Source organism: Gallus gallus, chromosome 1 (genome assembly GCF_016699485.2).
Source record: "Gallus gallus isolate bGalGal1 chromosome 1, bGalGal1.mat.broiler.GRCg7b, whole genome shotgun sequence".
Classification (NCBI taxonomy): Eukaryota; Metazoa; Chordata; class Aves; order Galliformes; family Phasianidae; genus Gallus; species Gallus gallus.
The window spans coordinates 16,158,865-16,180,898 of NC_052532.1; the positions used below are offsets into that span (position 1 = coordinate 16,158,865).

General features: G+C 41.3%; 1 protein-coding gene across 12 annotated transcripts in view; it reads left to right on the plus strand.

Moving 5' to 3' along the window:
* Positions 1 to 22,034, plus strand: part of GRAMD4 (GRAM domain containing 4) — a 76,952-nt gene that overhangs the window by 37,131 nt on the left and 17,787 nt on the right. For all 12 annotated transcript variants that reach the window (XM_040657095.2, XM_040657125.2, XM_040657079.2 and 9 more), the window contains exons 4-8: positions 9,440 to 9,560; positions 17,536 to 17,597; positions 18,668 to 18,800; positions 19,254 to 19,279; positions 21,262 to 21,353. In XM_040657095.2, coding sequence (XP_040513029.1) covers positions 9,440 to 9,560; positions 17,536 to 17,597; positions 18,668 to 18,800; positions 19,254 to 19,279; positions 21,262 to 21,353 — 434 coding nt within the window. The remainder of the gene's footprint in view (positions 1 to 9,439; positions 9,561 to 17,535; positions 17,598 to 18,667; positions 18,801 to 19,253; positions 19,280 to 21,261; positions 21,354 to 22,034) is intronic.

Below are 22,034 nucleotides of genomic sequence, written 5' to 3' on the forward strand. Positions count from 1 at the left end.
CTAAAGAGAGAATCTAAAAATCCACGGAGGTGAAGATGGAGAGGCATTACTTAGCGTGTTCCATAGCTATAAATGCAAATAAAATGTGACTGGCAATGGGAGGATGTTAGGCTTCAGACTGACAGGAGTCCTCCTGTCACTCACCAGGAGGAAAGGATCTTAGATAATGACATCTTAAGCAAGGGAGGGATCATCTGACTCTTCCAGCCAAAAGGGCTAAAGTTGCTTTTCCTGTCCGTACAGGAATGTTCTTAATCTGCGTAATCTAATGGGTCCTTCTGAGCTTCATTATAGGAATGATGGCAACATGCATTTCGGGTACGAGCCTGCAGTACTGGGGTGGATGACTCAGTGATTCGTTCCTGTAGAACAATGTTTAAATGCCTGCTGAATGAAACGTGCAAAGAGCTTCATCTGCTGGGAACACCAAATAGAAGTGGATGAACAAAAAATGGTTTTGGAGCTGTTGCTATTATACATTTATAAAGGACCGTGCATTACTACAGCCTTGTTTTTGTGCACTCCAGCACCACATTGGTGCTAGCTGAGGGTTCAGGTTTGGAAAGCAGTTACTGAATTGGGGCGGCTAGATGAATATATTATGGTTAGCAGGGTTTTTAAATCATGGTTCATAGTATTTGTTCTTTTAGACCATACTTAGTACAGATGAAGAAACTATCGAACCATGCTATGACAGCTAACTTCAAGTGCTTCCATTTCACACCTTCTGTATCTGAAGGAGAAATGAAACCTAACTTGCTGCTCTTGCATTTGGAAGACAAAAGGATAGGCAATATTCTGGATTTGTGCCTCACTGAGGGCTCTTCTTCTTGTTGGTGTTTGTGCCTGATTATAGAGGGCAGTTCTGCAGCTAATATTTATGCACTCTGTGCTACAGGCATGCTTTGTGTGCAGGCACACATCCTATGGCTCACATGAAGCATTAGCTAATTCTCATTCAAGGATGTTCAAGGCTGTTGCAATGCTAATTTTAGCAACTCAAGGAAGAGGAGATGATGGTAGCAGCAGCTGAGAGTAAACAAATCAGGTGACTTAGAGAAGAGTCACCTGGTGACATGAACTGGTGAACTGAAGGAACCTGGCGTGAGACTGAAAGGCTTTGGGACAAAATAAGGTCCTTCCTCACAAGGATTTTGCATCCTGCTCTGTTCAGCAGGCTGTTGCAGCAGTCCATTGGTGCTTAATAAACAACTGTTCTGGGTTATGATTTTCATAACCATGTTAAAGAAGTGGAGAGCATGTGTCTTTCACATTAAAAGTTCTGCTGGACTTCTCTCCCTCTCTGGTGTGCATTTTTAAGCCTTGTGTGTGGCTAATGCTGTGGCTTCTTCTGCTTTGTTGCTAACCAACTCAGTGATTCTTTGAATGAAGAGCAAATTAACAGAAAGTACTTATGAAAGTGGAGCTCCGGATATCTGTGTGTGGTCTTCGGGCACATCTGGGATGTTAGAAAAGTGGTGATGTTGTGTGGTGCTGGTGGTTGTGACCAGCCAAAATATCCTGTTTGAAGGCCTATTCTGTATAGAAACGCTGACAGCTCCTCGCGCAGCCACAGGAATTGTGTGCAACAAACCGACTGTAAAGCTGACTCGGAGTCCCATTGTCACAGTACCCTTGGTGTAATTGTTCCTCATGTGAAGGTCAAATACCTGCTGCTGCAGCAGCAACGCTGGAGAATAGCAGAGGAGCGGTTTCAGTGCAAGTTTTGCTTTCTTACTGACTCAGCAGCCTATAGTCCCCTTTGGTTCAGAAATTTGGAAGCAGAATTAGGAGTTGATGAAGCAGCCTGCCTTCTTAAAGTGTGCTGATGCTTTGTACTGCCTTTGCACCTTCACCGCAGCCTTGTTTTTCTCAGCTTAATATCCTGGATTCCCATATGCTGATGGGTGTTTCTGGGAGATCAGTACATGTCCAGCGCTTTATCTAGCTGGTGGAGGATGGGTTGTGCTCTTGCTCTCTCTCATGTTGGCTCCGAGAGCCCAGGCTTGCCAAGACCAGAGAAGGAAAGGCTGCAATTACAGCCCAGCGCCAGCAGCAGGATGGAGTCCTGGGCTGGTCCTGCTCCAGGGCTACCTTGTGCAGCCTGTGCTACATATTGCCCAAAACGCGTTGACAGTGGTTGTGAGAAGGTGCCAGAAGCCTGGGAGGCCCAAAACAAGGAGGATCCCACGCACCTCTGGTGCCTTCTGTGGTGCCAATTAATCTCAGTGCGGCACTGTGCTGACAAAGATAGATTGTTTCTGGTTCTCAAACTTGCTCCCCCACTGCCTCTGACAGATGCTGCCTGCACACTGTGTTACATAAATACAGCGTGCTCTTCCTCCTGTGTTGGTTTTTGTTTTGGCTGCCCAGCTTTGCTTCATGAACTGTGAGGCTGAATGCGGCTGAAGCATCGAGCGAGGCAGTGTGGACACTACAGGGCCTGCCCCGAATCTTCCAGGCTGGAAATCTCAGGAGCTCTGTGTAGAAATTGCCCTTCCCTGCTCAGTTCAGTAACGCAGAAGTCTTGGAGAGTCTGCAGCTATTCCTGAGCCAGGCGTTGAAATGTTTATAGCCTGATTCATTTCTTCTGCCAAAAACATGGAGTGAAAACACTTCCTGCACTAACGACAACATTTTTCACAGCTCTCTTCGTTTCAGATGGATCTGCGACTCTTCTGGTGTTTTCATTCTCTGAAATTTCTGAAAATTCACAGAGCAGTCGTTCTCATGACTTTTAAGCTGACAAAAGCGTATCTAACAATAGAGAACTTCACAGTGGATGTTTCAAGAGTGGAATCTATCTCAGTGAGCTGCTGATTTGTAAGATAATTGGCATGTTTTCAGAAAGCTTTTTAAATTAAAACCTATTGCAAAAGTGAAATGCTCCTGTCTTTTCTGTGTCTACTGTAACATAATAAAGCTCAATTGAAAAAGCTGTATGTAAATGTAAGGTAACTAATTAAACATTAGCATAATTATTCTGTTCCAACTGCAGTAATGACATCTCAGTTCTTTCTGACATCACTTGCTCCAAGTGGGATGCAACAGGGGTGGTGAGAGAGAAGACCACACCACTTTGCATAGATCTTGTTGAATAAGATGCACTTTTTAAATTAGGCTTCCTCATCACATAAGACAGAAGAACACTTTTCACATAGCACAAAACTCTGCTATTGAGATGAAGAACACCACACCGCTGAGCAGCAGGATGAAAGTTCAGGCTCAGCCTTCCCTGCTGCTGCTTCTGGATCAGCTCTGCCTTCTATCAGTGCAGAGGAAGTCCATGCCTCTCTGTCTCAGTTCCTGTGGGCGTATGCTAAGAGACTCAGGGATTGGTTCCCCAAAGCTATGCCTATTGAAGATACTGGAGCAGGAGCTTTACCTTTAGAAAAAACAGAACACCCAAGAAACAGTAAATGGAGGTACAACATAATGATGAAGAAGGGAGAAGGGGAGGGGGGGGGGGGAAAGAAAGCAAAAGGAAAAAGAGGGATTGTTTAACTGCCAAATTGGAGATAGGTTGGCTTAAAGCGAGCTAGTGTAGCTGTTTCTGAAAGTGACAGGTCACTTCAGTTTGATGTGTGCAGGTAAACTGGACTGAGCTGCAGAGAGATTATGGTGAAAATGTGCACGTGTTTTATTCTTTCTTTTTAAATATTTAACTGTTTCATTTCTCCGCTCTTAACAAAATGCCCATATAGATTGCAGGAGGAAGGAGAAAAAGATGTGCGCTAGATAAACATTGTTCATTTTTAATGTATCCTGTCTGCTTCCCTGGCTTCATGACACAGCTGTATTCCCATTAGAAAATCTTTTTCCCCTTCTTTCTGCATGAAAGACTCTTTCAAGCAAACAGGAGGCCTGACCACAAAGGAAAACCATTGAGTTACCAAAGCAAGGCATTTGCAAATGGAATAAAACGAATAGCTCTTCCTTCCGTCTTCCATCTTCACTGACTTTTTTCCCCCTATCTTATCTCATTGACATTCAAGTGTCTTACTTCTTGTCCCCATGCATAGTCAGGTTGGATTTAAAAAAAAATCAGTGTTTTTATCATTTTTTTCTTCCAAATATCACAAACAATGTAGTTGAGCACAGATCAGCTGAAGATAAAATAGTGGCAGGGTAAGTTTTGTAGGATAATATGAAAACAGGTTCTTGAGGCAAGAGGAATGAGACTTCTTTAAGAGTAGTTAAATATGTGGAGAATGCATTTTGGTCTTTTTGCAGTAGTGTCATAGAATCATAGAATGGCCTGGGTTGAAAAGGACCACAATGATCATTGAGTTTCAACCCCCTGCTATGTGCAGGGTCACCAACCACCAGACCAGGCTGCCCAGAGCCACATCCAGCCTGGCCTTGAATGCCTCTAGGGATGGGGCATCCACAGCCTCCTTGGGCAGATCATGAGAGGTCTTGGATTTTTTTGTTTGATTGATTGGTTTTTGAATTTGTTCATACAAGGGTTTCTTTGCTCATCTGGGACTCCTCACCACTGAATGCCTCGTGATTAAAAAAAAGCAAACACCAAAAAATAACCCAACATGACAAAATTTTACTTTTGCTATATCAAATGTTACTGTGGCACTAACTGCTGAAGGTTCCATAGGTGAATCTGAGCCCTTAGATGTCTCTTTTTTTGTTCTAAAGAATGCACTCAACTGATGTTTTAAACTGTGCTCGTAGAAAGAGGGAGCTGTAGTTGCAACATATTGGAAGTATGTAGGTTGCTCCAAAAGTAATACATCCTGTTTATTTCCATGAAGATTACAACAGCCACAAAGAGCACAACAGCACTATTTGACAGAGAAAATTCTCAGCTACAAAGCACTGTTTTTCAATATCATCATCACCATTAGCTGTGCACTTCGCCCAATATGAACAAGAACCTGCATGCTGTGCTCGTAAAAATCTGCACCAACTTGAAAGCTCATAAATTTAAGAGGTGACTTAAAGAAGAAAGGACAGCTAATAAAGTGAAGCTGCTGGAACAGTGTCTTAGTCAAGCCCTTTTCTTTCCTGAGCATCTCTCATGCGAAAAATTAGAATGTCCTGCACTGTCTGGTATCAAAAGCTAGTTTATTATTTGAAGTCTTATGGATAGATGTGTGGTAAGGCTTTGGAGTCTCTGTGGCTCTCACTAGTGGAAAGGACAGAAGTCTTTGGGGAGGGGAGGATGGGATTCAAAGGAGAACTGCTGAATAAGTAGTTTACACTGCAGCTTTATCCTTTTATAGCTTGGATTGGGAACTTGCTTCCCCGGTGCAAAATAAATTACAAAATCGCCATAAAAAGTGGAAAAAAACAGACAACCAACCAACCAAAACCAACCTAGGCTATTGAGTAGTTTTTTTTTTAGTAAATTTTTTGGTGGGTCCTTCCTCATCACTACTTGTTGCTCCAACAGCAGATGGTGTTCTTAGAATGTGGCTTTGCTTTCTGACAAATGGTGGAGCACTTCGATGTCTTTCACTGTGCTATTTACTGCTGGAGTTCAGGATAAAGAATAAAAGCACTTCAGTGTCTATGACAATAAAAATATGTGTATTTTCAGATTTTTAACATTTTGTCTCGAACGTACAACTGGTTTACCTGGGACACACTTAAAACACTGCCTGTCTGTAGGAACTGGGAGTCAGGCAACAGCAGAAGGTGTGTATGTTGGAGATAGCTTCTAGCACTGGTGCTGGGATCCAGTTCAGTGGTGTGTGGTTGAGATTTAGTGTGTTCATTACCTATTAGACAACGTACTTGAACTCTAGTAATTGTTCAAAGGGTTAAAGGGAGATTTGCCATAATTAACATAGACGTAGCAGAGTTATTTCTGTCTTATTAAGCACTGGTGTTTCCCCATGTAAATATGACAGGATACATCCAATGCTATTTAGCACTTCTGCTATTTTAACTTTGTCTCATTCGATTTAACACTGAGCTGTTGGTATCCATAAGCACCAGTTTACAGTATTCTCTCTAGGCTCTGCTCTGGGAGCAATTTTTTCTCTCTTTGTCTCACAAGGAGATTTTGCTGCATACCTGGAGGCCTCCAAAGGAAAGCTATTATGTAAAATAGCTACTGGGAGTCTCCCTAATCCACCTCCAATCCCCTTATTAAAGGAAACATCCGCTTTACTGCACATGCAGTATTGAATTAGAAGGCCAACTTACTGTGTAATGCCCTCCCAGCCTAACATAGCTTCTTCCTTTCCCAAATAGTGCTCGGTTTTGTTTGGTCTCTCTGAACTGGATATCTGAGTATTTGTGAGGATTTTAGCAAAACATTTCTTACGATATACTTGTGTATTCTGAGGGGGAAACTGAATGTTTTCAGCAGCTGTAGGGGCTGATGGTATGGTGGGGAATGATAGCCGCACTGCAATGAAATACTGGGTAGCTTGTCTTTGGGTGATTGGGTGAGAGCAACTAAACTTCTGGAAATGTTAAATCTTTAAATGTAAATGACTGACACTGTAGAGTACAGACTTCTAACGCTCGTTTTTAAAAGTGCAGTGGCATCCAGAAAGTTCACTTTATTTGGAGAGTCCTTAAAGCATTTTTGTGGGGTCGCACCTCCATGTCTGGTTGAGCCATGCCCTGAATCTCTTGTAATGTCAGATGCAGCAGGAGACAGGGAGCTGTGACTGACGTGCCTGGGAGGGAAATGGATTAATCTTGGACCTGAAGCACAACCTTCTTTGTGTGTAGCACTTTAGGGCGGTGGGGGGAGGGAGAGCACTGGACTTTTGGCTGCCTGAGGACAAACTCCAAGGAGTGCACTTCTCTCATCACCATGGAGAACACACATCTGTAAAGCTCAGTGGGTAGACATGGTGTTATCTTGTGGGCTCTCCTTGAGTTTGTGGCTTCTGGTTTTTGTGGCCAATTTGGTTGCTCTGCAGGAGGAGCAGCTGGGGCTCGAGAATTTCAGTTCAGTTTAGCCAAACTGCACATTATTTCAGGGCAGAGGGCAAGGAAGAACAGTTCTTTTTCTTTCTTTCTTTTTTCTTTTCTTTTTTCTCTTTTCTCTATCCTCTGTGGTTTCTGTTGCTTAGCAAACTTGGAGTATTTAACTAACCAGACACGGAGATTTTACAACACCAGACCCATACTGCTGCCAAAGTAGCAACAAATGCTGCTTTAAAGAGTGGAACAGCCCAGAGCTGAGGTGGGTTTAAATTGCACAGTTGTGTACTTGAAAGTTAGGGAGCGCTATGTAAAGTGAAGCTGATCAGACGCTGTGTTTTTTTGCCTTGTTTTATAGGAGTTCTGTCTTGTTTATGGTGCACCCTTTAACTCTGCCTCCTTTGCATAAAATAATTCTGTATCTGGCTCTTGTCCTCCTAGTGTTCGAGTTCCTGGGCTTTATTTTGTTTTTAATAAGATGAGATACAGTAAAATCAGAACAACAGGGATTACGAAGGCTGGAAGATCTACGTAGGCTTTCAAGAGTGCTGAGGTTAATTTATACTACTTGTGGTTTTCTTATGTACACAGAATGCTTATTCATTTCCTCTTTTTTTTTTTTTTAGTTTTTATTTTTCAAATACCTAACAAAGCATTTTTTTCCCTTTAATGGTCTTGAGAAATTAACATCCCCTCTGGAACCTTTTGTCATATTGCACAAGCTCCAGTGTATTTGAATCACAGGAACTGGTTCCGTTCATCTGAGTGCATGTTCTTGTTATGCAGCAAGGCAAGCTCTTGGAAGTGTAGGAAAGGCTAATTGCAAGCACAGTTTTCTTGCTGGAATTAAAATTGCTTGTAGACATGTAATTAGAAACAGCTCTGTGTAAAGGTGTGCCCCTATGCCCATATCTTTCTCTTTACTTACAGGGGAAACAATCCCTGCTGCAACAGTAAGAGTTTTCCTTCTGTATCATGTCATAGCATTCTGTAGTCCTGAGAATGAATTTGGAGCTTTTTTTGCTAGAGGATAAGTTGATTTCTCTGCTCCACGAATTCTTTCTGGGGCTGTTAACAAAGCATCAGTGGTGAGATGACAGCACACTCCTTCTGTTTGCTGGAATTCTACCTGTAGCCTCCCGGTGGAACACATCGCATTGTGCTGTTCTCTCACCTCATCTTTTTCTCTCCTAATTCTGTGCTCTAAACCTCTTAGTGTGGCAGGAATACGGATAAGCTACCACCATCTAAGTGGCACAGCAGATAAAATGATGGGAGATTCTGCAGGAGCCCCTTGTGCAGTGGGGGGAGAGGATTTACCAGATCTTCTGAATACTTGCAGTGGGACTTCCGACCTCCTGAAGGCACATGCTGATTGAAGTGACAAGGTTCAGATACCAAAACTGTCAGAATGACCACAGATTTACAAGACTGTATAAAAAGAAACAGAAGAGGATGCTGTAGGGTAGAACATAATCTGTGGCTCGTGTAAAACTGTAAAGCTTGAACCCCTGTGTCTATGGTGATAGTAGAATTAGCAAGTATTTCTGTTCCGGTTTGCTGTAAGCTTGAAATACACCTGCTGTTCTATTTACTGCCAAGACTGAGCTAAAAAAACTCAGCAGCCCAGAGAACAAAAAGTAGAGTAATTTTGTCATTTAAAAAAAGGAAAGAACAAAAGAGATTCCCAGTCTTCTTTTTGTCACGTCTCTTGAGTGCCTATCTTGGCAAAGCGATTGGTGACAGTAAGTCTGTTGTAGCTCTAGACTAAAATAAGGTCATGACAACGATACTGTCAGTGACAAAAAGCAAAGCTAATTAGCCACAAAAAAGCCTTGTGCATAGTTGATAGCTCATGAAAGGGAATATGTCTAATTGTGTATGTATGGGTGTGTTTATACATGCATACATACACAATTCCATGGAATTTAGTCAGGCATACTGTAACCTTGGAAAAAAGTAGAAATCTGAACTCAATTTGTCATCCCATAACCTGTTCTTAAAACTGTGATGTACTCAAGTCTGTAATGCATCCACCTGACTTGAATAAAAATATTTGCGTGCCAGGAATTGACAGAGAATTGTATAGCATTGGGGAACTTTATGACTATGTGCATGTTTTTCTCCTACCCATACAAATGGGAGGAAAAGGAGGATCAGATATTTTTTTTTTTACATGTTATGAGCAACAAATAGCCTTTCCTGCTGATTATTTCTTTGTGGAATAAAGGATATGTCAAGCTGTATTTAGCTAAAGGTAGTTTGTACCAAAGGATGTATCTGTAAAAGAGAACTTTGAAGTCATTTTTCTACTTGCTTTAACAGTTCAAACTGAACATATTGTACATGTATACCTCTGCACTTTTTGTGAAGTTATTCCGGATCTCAATTATTTGTTTCTTATGGTGAACATATTTGCTGTAGCCCAAACGGGAACAACAAGAAAACAACAACAAAGAAACCATCTTATTTGCCATGTTTAGGGTTTATTGTTCTTCAGGATAACTGAATCTTTTTCTTCTGTCCTACTTAACAGAGGAGGAACTCAGGAAGCTGAGAGAAGAAACGAATGCTGAAACATTAAGGCAAGAGCTAGAGAAGGAACGACAGAGGAGGCTAGAACTAGAACAAAAAGTCAATGAAGTACTTAAAGCAAGGTAAGAGAAATGTCTTCAATGTATAGCTGAAAGCCACTTGAGGTCTTGGACTCTCCGAATGAGGAGTTTTGGTGAAAACATCAATTACCAGCCTAGACTCTTAGATGAGTACTTCACAGGGAGGGAAGCCGTGTTTTCCTGTAAAAGTACATCAGGAAGCTGTGAGAAGAAACAAAGGCTGAAACATTAAGGCAAGGGCTTTAAAGAGGAATGGCAGAGAAAGTGAAAATTAGAACATAAAGTCAATGAAGTACTTAAAGAAAGGTAAGAGAAATGTCTTTGCTGCATAGCTGAAAGCCACTTGAGGTCTAAAACTCACTGAATGAGGAGTTTGGGTGAAAATATCCATTTCCAGCTTAGACTCTTAAAATAAATGGGTGGTTCACAGCGAGAGAAGCCGTGCTTTCCTATAAAAGTACATCTTGCACAGAGAAGTACTCCCATATTACTTGACCGTACGTACTGTCATAGCAACAGAGATGTACTGACAGTTGTCTGGTTGGAATGTTCTTCCTATCACCATCTCTGGAGTCTGACCTACCTGGAGCTATCTGCATGCACTGTGTGCTGCTGAATGCCACAGCCTGTGCCATGCTGTTAGATATGTGTTTTCTCTTCAAACACTGTCATCTCCTGATTGCCCAGTCAGTGCTACTCCTCTTCTGGCGGGTGTGAGGACATCCCAGTACCACACCACAGTCCTTGATGTGTGGGAGTGGCTGAAATTTGAGCCTTCCTTGCCACTGCAGTGACAAGTGACTATGTCCCTCCTCATACTCCTAAATTTGTTCAGCTTTGAAGACATTTTTCCTCATGCTACTAAGCATCACATTTCATGTTGTCTCTTCTTAATCTGCCTTTCTGTATGGAGGCTTCAGATCTTAGAACCATAGCAGATTCTTGGTGACCTTATTGGTCTAACCCACTTGTCTTCATTATCTTCCTCAGCATAGCTAAGGTTACTTGGCTGAGTAGTTGGAGCTGTGGTTCAACATCAACTACTGTCATCACTAAATAGTGCAAGCTGAGTAGGTAATTGTGCAGGGTAAACACTGCCAGCTATTTAGAGATTACAAGCAAGAACAAACTGGCAAAACCTTTTGCTCTGGATATGAGATTTCCAGTGCTATACAGACTTCACCTGCTACTTCCTGCAGTGCTTATCCTGAGCATAAAAATGCTTTTATGGTTAGGCCAGCTGCCCATATACCTGGTGTTCTGTTGCAGGGAGATGGGAGCTGTTCATGGAGAACATATGAGCTTAGTTGCTTTCAGTGATCTGCCTCCCTCTGTAGTATCCAGACCCTATTTACAGGCCTGCTATCCATGAATTTATTTATTCTCCTCTTTAAAATGCCAATGCTATCTACCACTGGAAGCTATGGAAGTAGTTCAGAAGTTCACTGTTAACTACAAAGAAGCAATTGTGGGGTTTGTTTGTTTCTTTAATACATTTCCTAGTGCCTCTACTTACTGAGTTGAGTTATTCACAGAAGTGAATAACTGTTGAGCATTCAGCTTAAGTATTACCTTTGGTCGCTTACTCTTCTTTCCTGCGGACTGTAGAGTTCCAGCTTTTCCTGTCTTTCCCCTTCACTGCTTCAGTTACTATTCTTTATTTCTTCTGTCTTAAGATGAAAAGTCTATGTTCACACTGTATTCAAAATGTAGGTTCACCAAGGCTTTTATATAGCAGATGAATTAGGCGTTCCCCCTTACTCTCAAAACCTAGCACAGCACTAGAGTTTTTTTCTTTGGCTGACGTTTTGTCAAAATCACTGGTTCCATGCAGGATTGGTCCATGTGCAGTCCTGACCCAAGCTGTATGCTTAGAAAGGGCTCTGTGAGGTCCTTGCAGAAGATCCTTGTTCCCAAGCCACTCTTGTGGTCATGCACTGGGAATGTGACCTGCATGGCTCTGTTTTGGGGGATTTTTTGTGAGATTTTATGGTTGCTCTTAGAGCTGCGAAGTAGGAGTCCGTTTCTCACCTCTTGTGCTGGTTGGCTTTGCTGCATGCACGCGTAACTTCCATTTATTGTCTAGACTGAAGATTCATTGTTTGGGTGAACTGCTGTGGACAGTGGAAGAGGGACAAACTTGGACCTGTCCCCACGCTGAGAATATCTGTTTGCTCCATAACAGCATTACAAAGTGTGAACATCAGTAGGTAAAACTGATGCTTCAGGGCACCTTTTTGTCTCTGATGTGCTACCTGTTGTGGTTCAACCAGGCAGCACCACACAGTCATTTGCTCACTCCCCCACTGCCCAGTGGGATGGGGGAGAAAATTAAAAAAAAAACAAAGTAGAACTTGTGGGTTGAGATAAAACTATTTACTGAGATAGAGAAAAGGAAAATAGTTATCACTGTGTATATAAATGTGTAGAAGCAGGTCCTCATCATCCCCCACCCAGTCCCCAACTGGACCCTCAAGCAGCAGAATAGAAAGAGATGAACTCCCACCACCTTCAAAAATCCTTCCACTTGATGTCATATGGTATGGAATATCCTTTTGGCCAATTTAAGTCAGCTGTCCTAATTCTGTTCTCTCCCAGCTCCTTGGGCCCTTTGCTGTGAATGGCCTTGGCCCTATACAGCACAGCTTAGCAGGCAACTGTAATATTGTTTTTCTCCTAGAACCAAAACATAGCATTATACCAGACAGTCTGAAGAAAACAATTCCATCCCAGCTGAAACTATGACACTACCTTGAAGGTGTTTGAGATAGTAGATTCCACATGCTTGTAGCTGAATACAGTACTGATTGTACCATCAACTCTGGCCCTTAGGCTTTCTCTGGAGAACAGGTACACCTGGGTTCTAGGTCATGCCCATCACAGAAGGGGGAGAATGATCTCATTCTTACTGAGAGTTTTGAAGGACAAGAACTTCCTCTGTAGGAGGTGCCCATCATCCTGCCTGTGGAGTTGCTCTTTACAGGGAGCAATGAGGGTGTCCCAAGGTCTGATATTGGCCAGATATGGGTCTGACTGTGACTTGCAAGTATGTGCATTTTGCAGAGAAAAGAGTTTGTTTTTTGTTTATCAAACTTTTGGGCTTCCTTTCACCTCTCTCAGTGTTTTCAACGGTCAACATCTGTTGGGTTGGGTTGTGGATAAGCATAATCAGAGAAAATCTCTAGCAGGTGTGCCACTATTAAACTAAGGTGGCATGACCTCTCCACCTCAATGCTGTATTCCCATTTAGATATCTTAAGGATTACACTAGCCCTTTTAACTTGACTTGCACTTGAGGATTACATTCAGCCAATTACCCATTTTATCCAAGTCGTTTTCTGACTCACGTTGCTAACATTCCAGTCTTTTGGGGACAGACAGATTTATACAACAACAACAAAAAATATTGAAACTGCTTTCCAGTTTACACTCAGAAGAGGAAAAATTGGCTTACCTAGGCTTCTTGTTATACTGTGCTCACTGTGTGAAATTCTTTTCCACTGCTTTTTATCTGTTTGCACTTTACTATAGGCGTTTTAAAATACCTCTGTTATCACTGCAGGCAAAGTGTTGACACAGTCAAGCATATAATAGGCTAAATATCTATCTGCTAGCAACTTAATTTTATTAAGTGAATTTTCCTTGGAAAGTTGCTACTTGTACTTACGTCAACAAAACCATATTTGCCTGAGTCTCAGTTAAGTTTTCATGTCAGCTTCAAGTAGATATACTTATAAAAATGTTTGCATGTATCCTCTTTGCTTACAGAAGTGAACTGCTAATGAAAAACAAATCAAGCTGTATTGTAAGGAGAAAGAAATTATTTTAGCTATTCCAGTATTTGGAATTATATGTGAAGCAGATCAGTATATGCAGCTGTATAAATACGTGCAAAGTCTTCAACAAGGAGAGAACAATGAGTTAATGACGTAGAACATGGGCTTATTTCATCGAATTGTTTGTAGGGAGAAGTGGAAGAAGGGGCTGTTTAGTTGGATTTGTTTGTTGCAGTGTTCACTGCATGTCTGAGCATTCAGAAGGAAGCCCTCGGCTAAAGTTTTCCACAGACGCTTTCAGACAGCCCAGCATTTGGTGCAACAGCTGAAGCCAGTAACATTTTACTAGTGGAACAATGAATAAATAATCTGGAATAGTCTGTGTGAGTAATGCTTGTTTAGTGTAAATTGTGAGCTGTTGCTGCCTTGTTTTACAGTTTGTTTCCAGCTCTGTCACGCAATAAAAAATAAGAAGTACTGCAACAGCGCTTACCAACAAGCTGTGTCTTATAGGAACCTTTTAGTAGTAACATTGTGAGCTATTTTTAAGAAGAAAGAATAGACATTGGTTCGGCATAAACCACTGTTTCTTCTGTACTGTGCATTTTTATTGACTAACTGGCCCCTTGCTGAATGGGATCATCTTCCACGCATACACTGTTTGGGGCATAGTTGTCTTTGTCCCTTGAGAAGATGCTTTGGATGACAGTGAAGATTGCTGTGAAGGCTGGAGGCCTTTTCTCTTCTACAAAGATGACCCCTGTCAGGCTGGGACTCCACAAAGGTAGCAAGAAGCTGAGACCCAGGTCAAAAGTTTGGCAGTGGTACTGCACTGGGATTGCTAACAAATCCAACTTGCTGAACTGTCCGTCTCATTATTTTTAACTCAGCCGCCTGTCACCAAATCTCCTTCTGTAGTACCTCCTGCCAAGAGCAGTTTGGGGTGGTGGGGTTTTTCTCTTTCTTTCTTTTTTTTTTTTTCTCTGGCCACAAACATTTAGATGAGATCTTGTACAACTTTGAGTTGATGACAGCTCTTCTGAGAGCTTTTCTTTTGTTTCTGAAGCTACATTCTGAAGCTAACTACATTAGCCATGTAAAATGTGGGAATATCTGTGTGGGAAGGACAAAGCCTTCTGAAGTATGTGGTGTATTTTAATGGGAGGGAAATGGAAAACTTTGAAGTATTTTAACTCAAGTATGTAACAGCCCCTCAGGTTGAGACGCCATGTATACTTGACTGATTTGTCCTTAAACTGAGCTGTGAAAATACCTCATTTTTGCATAATATTTATGTTTCTGATATTGGAAGGTGCTTTCCGTGGAAGTGTGTATGTATCTGTGTTGCTTTGAGATCCAACAGAGACATGACTGACTTCCAAAAAAGCTGACAGAGGAATGGTGATGAGTTTGTGAGCTCAGTGTTAGGGCTAGTCTGTAGGAAGAGTACTTTGCACATGGCTCAGGGCAGCCCTGTAGCTGTGGTGAGGCTGTGTGCAATAGGTTGGGTCTTTGTGTATTTTTTTGGAGAGATTCTTTTGATTCACATTCAGTTGAACTCACAGATGTAGTCAAGGCTAAAGATGAACAAAATCAAAATATTTAGATAAGATAAATGACGAGCAGTTCAGCATCAAGGTTCCCTAAACATTTGGGTCATATGGCTACAAAAATAGCAGTTTGGCACCATTCTGTGTATCTGTGGGGCAGAATTGAGTGGAAGCCTCACTGATGAGTGCTTGTCACTTTTGAACATGTCACATGTACTAGTCATGAACAGCTCTAACATCCATGCTTCCCTGCCAAGTGTATATAAAAGAAATCCCACATTTGTGCTCATCTTTTCTTAGCTGTAGCTTGCTATTTCCTGTTTTAATCAGCCTTTGCTTCTAAGTGGGTTCAGTCTGTAGTTGTATAAACATGGCCTTCCCTCAGGAGGGTGGCCCGTTAGCCTTATTGACCGCAGCTTTTTTTCTGGGTGGGAAGCATGCTCACAGAGGCATTAACACAGCTTGTTTTCTTCAGGACAGGCTGCAGTTAGGAAGCCTGCATCAAAACACAACCTTCTGTGTTGTTTCAGGGACGGTTCATATTTTCCAGCCTTCTAATTGGTCTCTGGCATGAGAAGAGGTTCAGAAACTGTAGGAAGGATGATTCCTGCCCATCAGGGGTCTTGCTGTAGTGGGTTGGGCTTCCCAATGGGTGTACAAGCCTAAAGAATGAATTTTGAGCTTCCTGAACCAAATCTGTCTGAGGTGGCTAATTATAACCTGATTCACAGGTGCAGTAATGAGTTGTCATTAACCTGGTGATTCATAAAGGTCATGTTCTTCATGGGGAAAGAGTAAGAGGCAGATGGCAAGTAAGACAGTGCCAAAAAATGAACAAATGGAAAAACCACCAGGAACGTCCAGAGCCAGACTCTGGTGTGCTACTGAGGAAGCCAAGTAAGCCTGGTATTCCAGACTGTTGCTGGATGAGATCTTTCTTGATTTTTTTCCAAGTAACTTAGAGAGTAATGACGCTGAGCTGCTTCTGAAAATAGATCCCAGCATGTCAAAGGAAGACCCAGCCTGAAGGCTCCAATGGTTGTTGGTGGTGGGATCCCATCTCCATTCTATCACCAGAGCTGTTCAGGTGTGACATCCCCCCAGGATGCTGTTCAAGCAATGGGAACCTGCCTGTGAATGACTGCGGCCTTCCTACCAAAATGTGTTTTCAGTGAAATGTGGTGGCAGTGACAGATGGTGACTAAAAATGTCCCACCTGTATGGCATAACTGTGTAACTGTGTTGGGGGAAAGACACTGCTATATAATGATCTGTGCAAACTTGATCACATTAATTGCTCATTGTCTTTAGAGAGACAGACTTGGAAATGCGGAGCTGGAAGCATTTCAAATATAGAAACAATGTGGAAAAGTCCTGCAGAGGAATGAAAACAAGTGGTTTTCAAGGATGAAACCATTGAGTTCACCTTGACAGATGTCCAGTTACTTTATAAATCAATAAACTATTTCTAAATGTTCCTTTTAGAAATAAACAGGAATGTGGAAAATGCATTATGTGTGGGGAATGCTTGAAGAAGGGAGGTAATGAGTCCTGTCATTTCTCCATCTTAATGAGTCAGAATGCACAAATTCACAGAAGCCTTTGCCATGTGCAGACAATACAGTGAGATCTTTACCTAATGTACTTCTTGGAGGAAAGGAAAGATGCCTACAAACCCATCTATATTCTGTTACCTGCCTAGTGCAGTGTCTCCATTTGCTGACCTGCATCCAACCCACTTGATTCCCTTCCTGAGGAGTGAGAGATGAAGTGAACATTTGAAAGCACCTACCTTGTCCCCTTAAATAAGTGTCAGTGAAAGTACACAGCTAGCATATTATTGTTCTGACTAATAACCTTTTTGATTATACGATTCTGTGTCTTGTAAAGCTTGCTGCAGCTGTTCTGTTGCAAAGCTGCTTCTTCATTAGAGAAATCTTTCTGTAGCATGTCTGGCTAAAGACTTATGGACCAATGCTGGAAGTGTTCTCAAGACACTTTAGCAGTTGGAGGCTATGGATACTGCAGATGAAATGTGAAATGTGGTTTTAATGAATGAAAGCATTATTCTTGATCTGTCTTCAAAGATGAGACAAGTGATGCCTGATTCTTGTGTAGTTTTGGAACATGGGAACATTATAATCTTTCACACTATTACTTGAATTTTGCTTTTTTTTTTCTTTCTGTTAATATAGTTTCATCTTGGCTTGGCATCTCTGCACCGAGAGCTAACAATGTAGCGTTTGAAATAATTCTTGGTATCTGTTCTTCTCACTGTGAAGATGAGTGGTATTGACTGTACTAACAGCGGCAGGATTCAAGGGTCGTGTAATGAACTGTGGTATTGTTTGAGTACTGTGGTTATCAGCTTGCAATATGGAATCCCTTCTCATTTATTGCTGTGGGAAGAGTCAGGGCTCTGAAGAGTTTTCCGGCAGCATTTCAATAAGCATATAATGCAAAGACAGAAGTAATACAACCAAATTGATACTAAAATATTTTGTTAAGAGACTAGATTGCGCTGTTGCTGACAGGAAATGGCTAAACCACAATAATCCGTTACGTAGTGATATTTCCCTCGATCCTGAATGCAGTGTACAGTGATAATTTTAATCCTGCAATAGGACACACATTTGGTTTTCTCTTAAATTAACTTGCAGGATTTTATATTGTTTCTGTTTTCCTTTGTAGAGCTGAAGAGGTGTCTGCAGCTCAACAACCTGCGAAGCCACAGACACAGGCCAATGGAGCAGGTAATCTTGGTCAGATCTGTACTAGCAGTTGGATGCAGTTTGTTTTGTTCCACTCCTTTCTTCTGAAGCTCTTCCAGAAAATAAGATGTTATGGGAAAACTTGCTTGCTCATGAATCAGACTGTTGAAGAAGCCAAGTAGAAAGAGCATCTGGGCAGATTCTCACATCTGTATATGATTCTGCTTTTAGTTTTTATAGATGACTTTATATGCTTGAACAAGGATTTTTTTTTTTTAATTAGAAGACCTTCAGGAATGTATTGAAATCTGTTGTCTGACTTCTTGCATGTGTGGCTGTTCAACCTGGAGAAGAGAAGGCTCCAAGAAGACCTGATAGCAGCCTTTCAATATCTAAAGAGGAGCTGTGACCCATCTCCTCTTTCTTACACTGTTTTATTGAGCTTTCTTTCCAAAGAATAGTCTGTTGCTGCTAGAAAGTGATTTTCTGAGGTAGAGACAACACAAAAGATGTATGTTCTGCTCTGATCTGCACTGCCTTATCCTGCTATGTATTTCCACTGAAACCAGCATAAAGAAAGCGTGCAGTACTTTGTTGCTTTGCTGAAGTTTCCACCTCCTTTTCCTATCAAGTTAGCATAGCTGTAAGGTGATCGTCCTGTTCTCTGCTCAGGAGTGTTTTGCTTTACACTTCCTTTTCTCTAGATGACCCATCAGCACAATAGGAGTGCTGAGATTTGGGTCAGACTTTTGTTAACAGAAACACAGCAAAAAATGTGTTAGTGTTTGCTAAAAATTTTCCTTTGTTAAGAGTGTTTAAGTAATTTCTGTACTTGTACAGTAAGATGTTCCCATGTGCTGTACTTACAGCAAAACTTGTGCTGGATGCAGGAATCACCTTTAGTCATCTTTACAAGCATGGTGTAGTCTCTGTTTCTGTGAAATGGCAAAACAAAATCACATAGTGAATTTCCAGGAGAAATGTTACTGAAGGACAGAAATGCTGTTACAAAGAATATTACCCTACCAAAAACAGCATATGGGAATACCTGAAGTTTCATACAAAGATGTTTTCTAGTAATATCCTGATACAGACTGCTTCTTTTTTTGTAGATAAACGAAGTCACACAGTATGTTCAAGACTCCAGAAATGGTTTTGTGACAAATTTGGGGAATATGTTGAGGACTTCAGATTTCAACCAGAGGAGAACACAGTGGAAACAGAGGAGCCACTTAGTGCTAGAAGGTAAATCTCCAACGTGACTGCAAGAAAGTGCTGGTTTTTTACAAGTTGTTTCTTTTCAAAGACAAAAAACCAGCACCTCTTAGATGATATGAGCAAGTGTTTGTATCAGAAGTAATTAAACTGAAGGCTATCTCAAATGGTTTGTCAGTACCTTGGATGAAACACAAAACTCTGTCTGCAACCTGAGGTAGAAGAATTGTTTAGCAGGCTCTGTCATGCACTTCTCAAAATATGGGCAAAGGCTTAATTAGGCTGCAGAGCTTTTACATTTCAATTTTTGATTTGATGCAAGATAGCCTACATTACTAGAAGCACATTTCATGAGAGGCAAGAATGCACAAACATTTAATTTGTAACTGTGAGCAGTTTTCCAGAGACCGGGGGAGCACGACTGCATTTTAATGAAATTCACTTGTTGTCTTTTAACACGTTTCTTTTATTGATGTTTTTCAGGTTGACTGAAAATATGAGAAGATTAAGTAAGTATTAAAAGTATTTCAATTTCTGCAAGTACTTCTTAGTAATATTATTGAGAAGACTGCTGCATACAGCATACAAAGTTTAGGAATACTTCTGCCAGTTCAGAAGCAGGATTGATTCTGAAATCCTGCATTAGTGTTTGGAGTGCAAAGTAACTTAGATGAACAGTGCTTGCCTTTAATCTAGAATTGCACAGAGTATCTCAGCAGTAAAAATGTAGTGCTAATTAAAATGTGAAAACACGTAACAAGTGAGAACAGGTTATTTCTACAGTGGCAAGATGCTTATTCCTGAGCTGCCCACATACTTTTTCCTGAGCTCCCTGTAGTTTGCTTGCTGGGCTTTTAGCTTATGCTTTCAAAGGAGGAGAGGTTAAACCATGAGTGGGTCTTGTATTTTTTTCTCTTAGTGAGGTAATAACTTATATTGGAAGGTGAAGGATGGGTGATGGGAGGCTAAACTAAGTAGTTAAACCCTAGAAGTTCTGTACAGCCAAGAATTGCTACAGCTTGGAAAAAGGGCTGTTTTGTGCCCCAAATCTTTATAGTATTGTCAAGGGGAGGCACATAAGGGTCTTTAATCTCGGTATAATTGCAATTTTATTATCCTTAGAATCAATACCAGTACTCTGGGAGCATACCTGTGATCTGTTCTCTGTAGTGAATGTGCTTTGCCTTTTGAGTAGGTTAAAAAAAAATAGTACTGAGCTTTTGCTTTGAGTGGTTCTTAAAGGTGCCTGTTGTTCAGGGGTGCCTGATTGCCACCTGCAGCTCTCAAGGGCCTTTCCATCACCAGTGCTTTCCAAATGGTGACCTTCCCTGCAGGTTTGGTGTGGGATGGTGAAACAAAGCAGATGGGAGGAACTGCTGGAAGCAGTGCTCAAGTCAGTGCCTTGTCTGATGCCTCGAGTCTGTCCTTCCACTTGTTTCATCTGCTGCTTTGTTTATGTCACTGATGCTCAAGGAAATCTGGCTCTTTAATCACTTCCCATAGGGAATGCATCAAGGCTAGCTGAATTTCAAGCCAAACAAACTAGGACAGCAACTTGCAGGCTCTCTTGAGGAATGCCTTTCAAAGCTGCGAGCTGTGCTGCAAACACGGGTGGGTACCTCTGGGCTCCCCTGTGCAAGAAGAATATTTACTCTTATCAGCAGGAGAGGCAAAATCAGTATTTTTCAATAGCGAAAGCAAAGGTCTTCTTGTAACAGCCCCTTCCTGTTTTGCTGTGTTGCTTAGCTAAGTAGTAAAAGAGCATATAGGAATAGAAAGAGTAAAGGACAAGTGTATTTTAGGGAGCTGAAAAAGAGCTGCTTTTGCTGCCGCTGCCTGGCTGAGAGTGTCTACAGATGGGAGCAGTGTCCTTCCCTGTATAGATGTGTCACTCAGCAAGAGCAAAGGTCTGCAGAGCTGAGCTGAGAGACAGGCAGCGAGGTCCTGTGCTGTGCCTTAGAAAGAGAAAGCAGCCAAGTCCTGCTACCAGTTTGACTGCAGCAGAAGTGCAGCCAAGAGATACGTAGCCTGGTTTGAGGTCAGCTTTTTTGGAGTAACAGTGAATTGCTCCTTGGTGGCTTGGAGTCCAGTCGGGCTGGTTTAGCTTGTTTTACAGTACAGTGGGCTGACCTATGCTGAGTTCTTTGGATCTGTATAAACAGAGCTCAGAACAGACTGCCGTAGGCATCCAAGTCACCCTTTTAAAAATAATGCAAATCTTGATTTATTTATTTGATGCGTACTTAACAGTTTAGATATAACTTTTATCTTGAATAACACTTCAATTTTGGAAATGTATTACTTAACAGATTGTTGTTACGTTGACGGGTCTCTACGTTTTTATTTTCCTTAATTTTGATAAGGCTTTTTTATATTTACATGTCTCGAATGTTCTTATTAACTTTCTGATTTTGTTGTTGGCCATTTACAAGTGATTTAACCCCACTGTCAGCTCATTCTAATAATTCTGTTCTTTCTCTGCTCTGTTTAGAGAGAGGTGCCAAACCCGTTACTAATTTTGTGAAGAACCTTTCTGCCTTATCAGACTGGTATTCTATCTACACTTCTGCTATTGCCTTTATTGTAAGTTATCCTATTCCTCCAGAAGTTGTAAGAACTTATTTTAAAATGTATTATTTATGGAAATTCATTGAAACTGCCATATATTCAGAGGGATTATGTTGAAGTCAAATCAAATAGCAGGATTACAGGTAACACAACATACGGCGCAGTTGCCATTTAAATTATATTTCAGAGCCTTTTCAGTTGTACATTCCAAATTTGTTTTGTGATTGTTAAAATAACTTGGAACAATATGGACATTGTTCTCATGTTCTTTGCTTCCTGTCTCCCTGCTCTGTGAATTGATGGTTACCACAGCCTCTGCAAAATCTCTTTTTCTGGAGCTGAAGAGCTGATAGAGGCTATACTTGGTAGGAAGATAACTTTCACCATCAGTGCTCTTTTCTATTGATTAGAGTCACACTTAGCGATGAGAGACAAAGCGCCTTGATTTTAGTTTCATTTAATGTGCCAACATGAGATCTGTGAACTAAATTTAAGTGTTCCCATGAGCTAAATTTAAGCGTTCCCACGGGGCAATGTAAGAAAGCTTGCATGCTGCTGTGACATAACTATTTAGTGGAGTTTTGATTTGTTCTTTTTTCTTCTACGTGTTAACGAAATTATCTGAATTCCTTTGGTTGTGCTGTAGACACAATATTTAGAATGTCAGAGGAGATTATTAATGGTAGTTCTAACTGA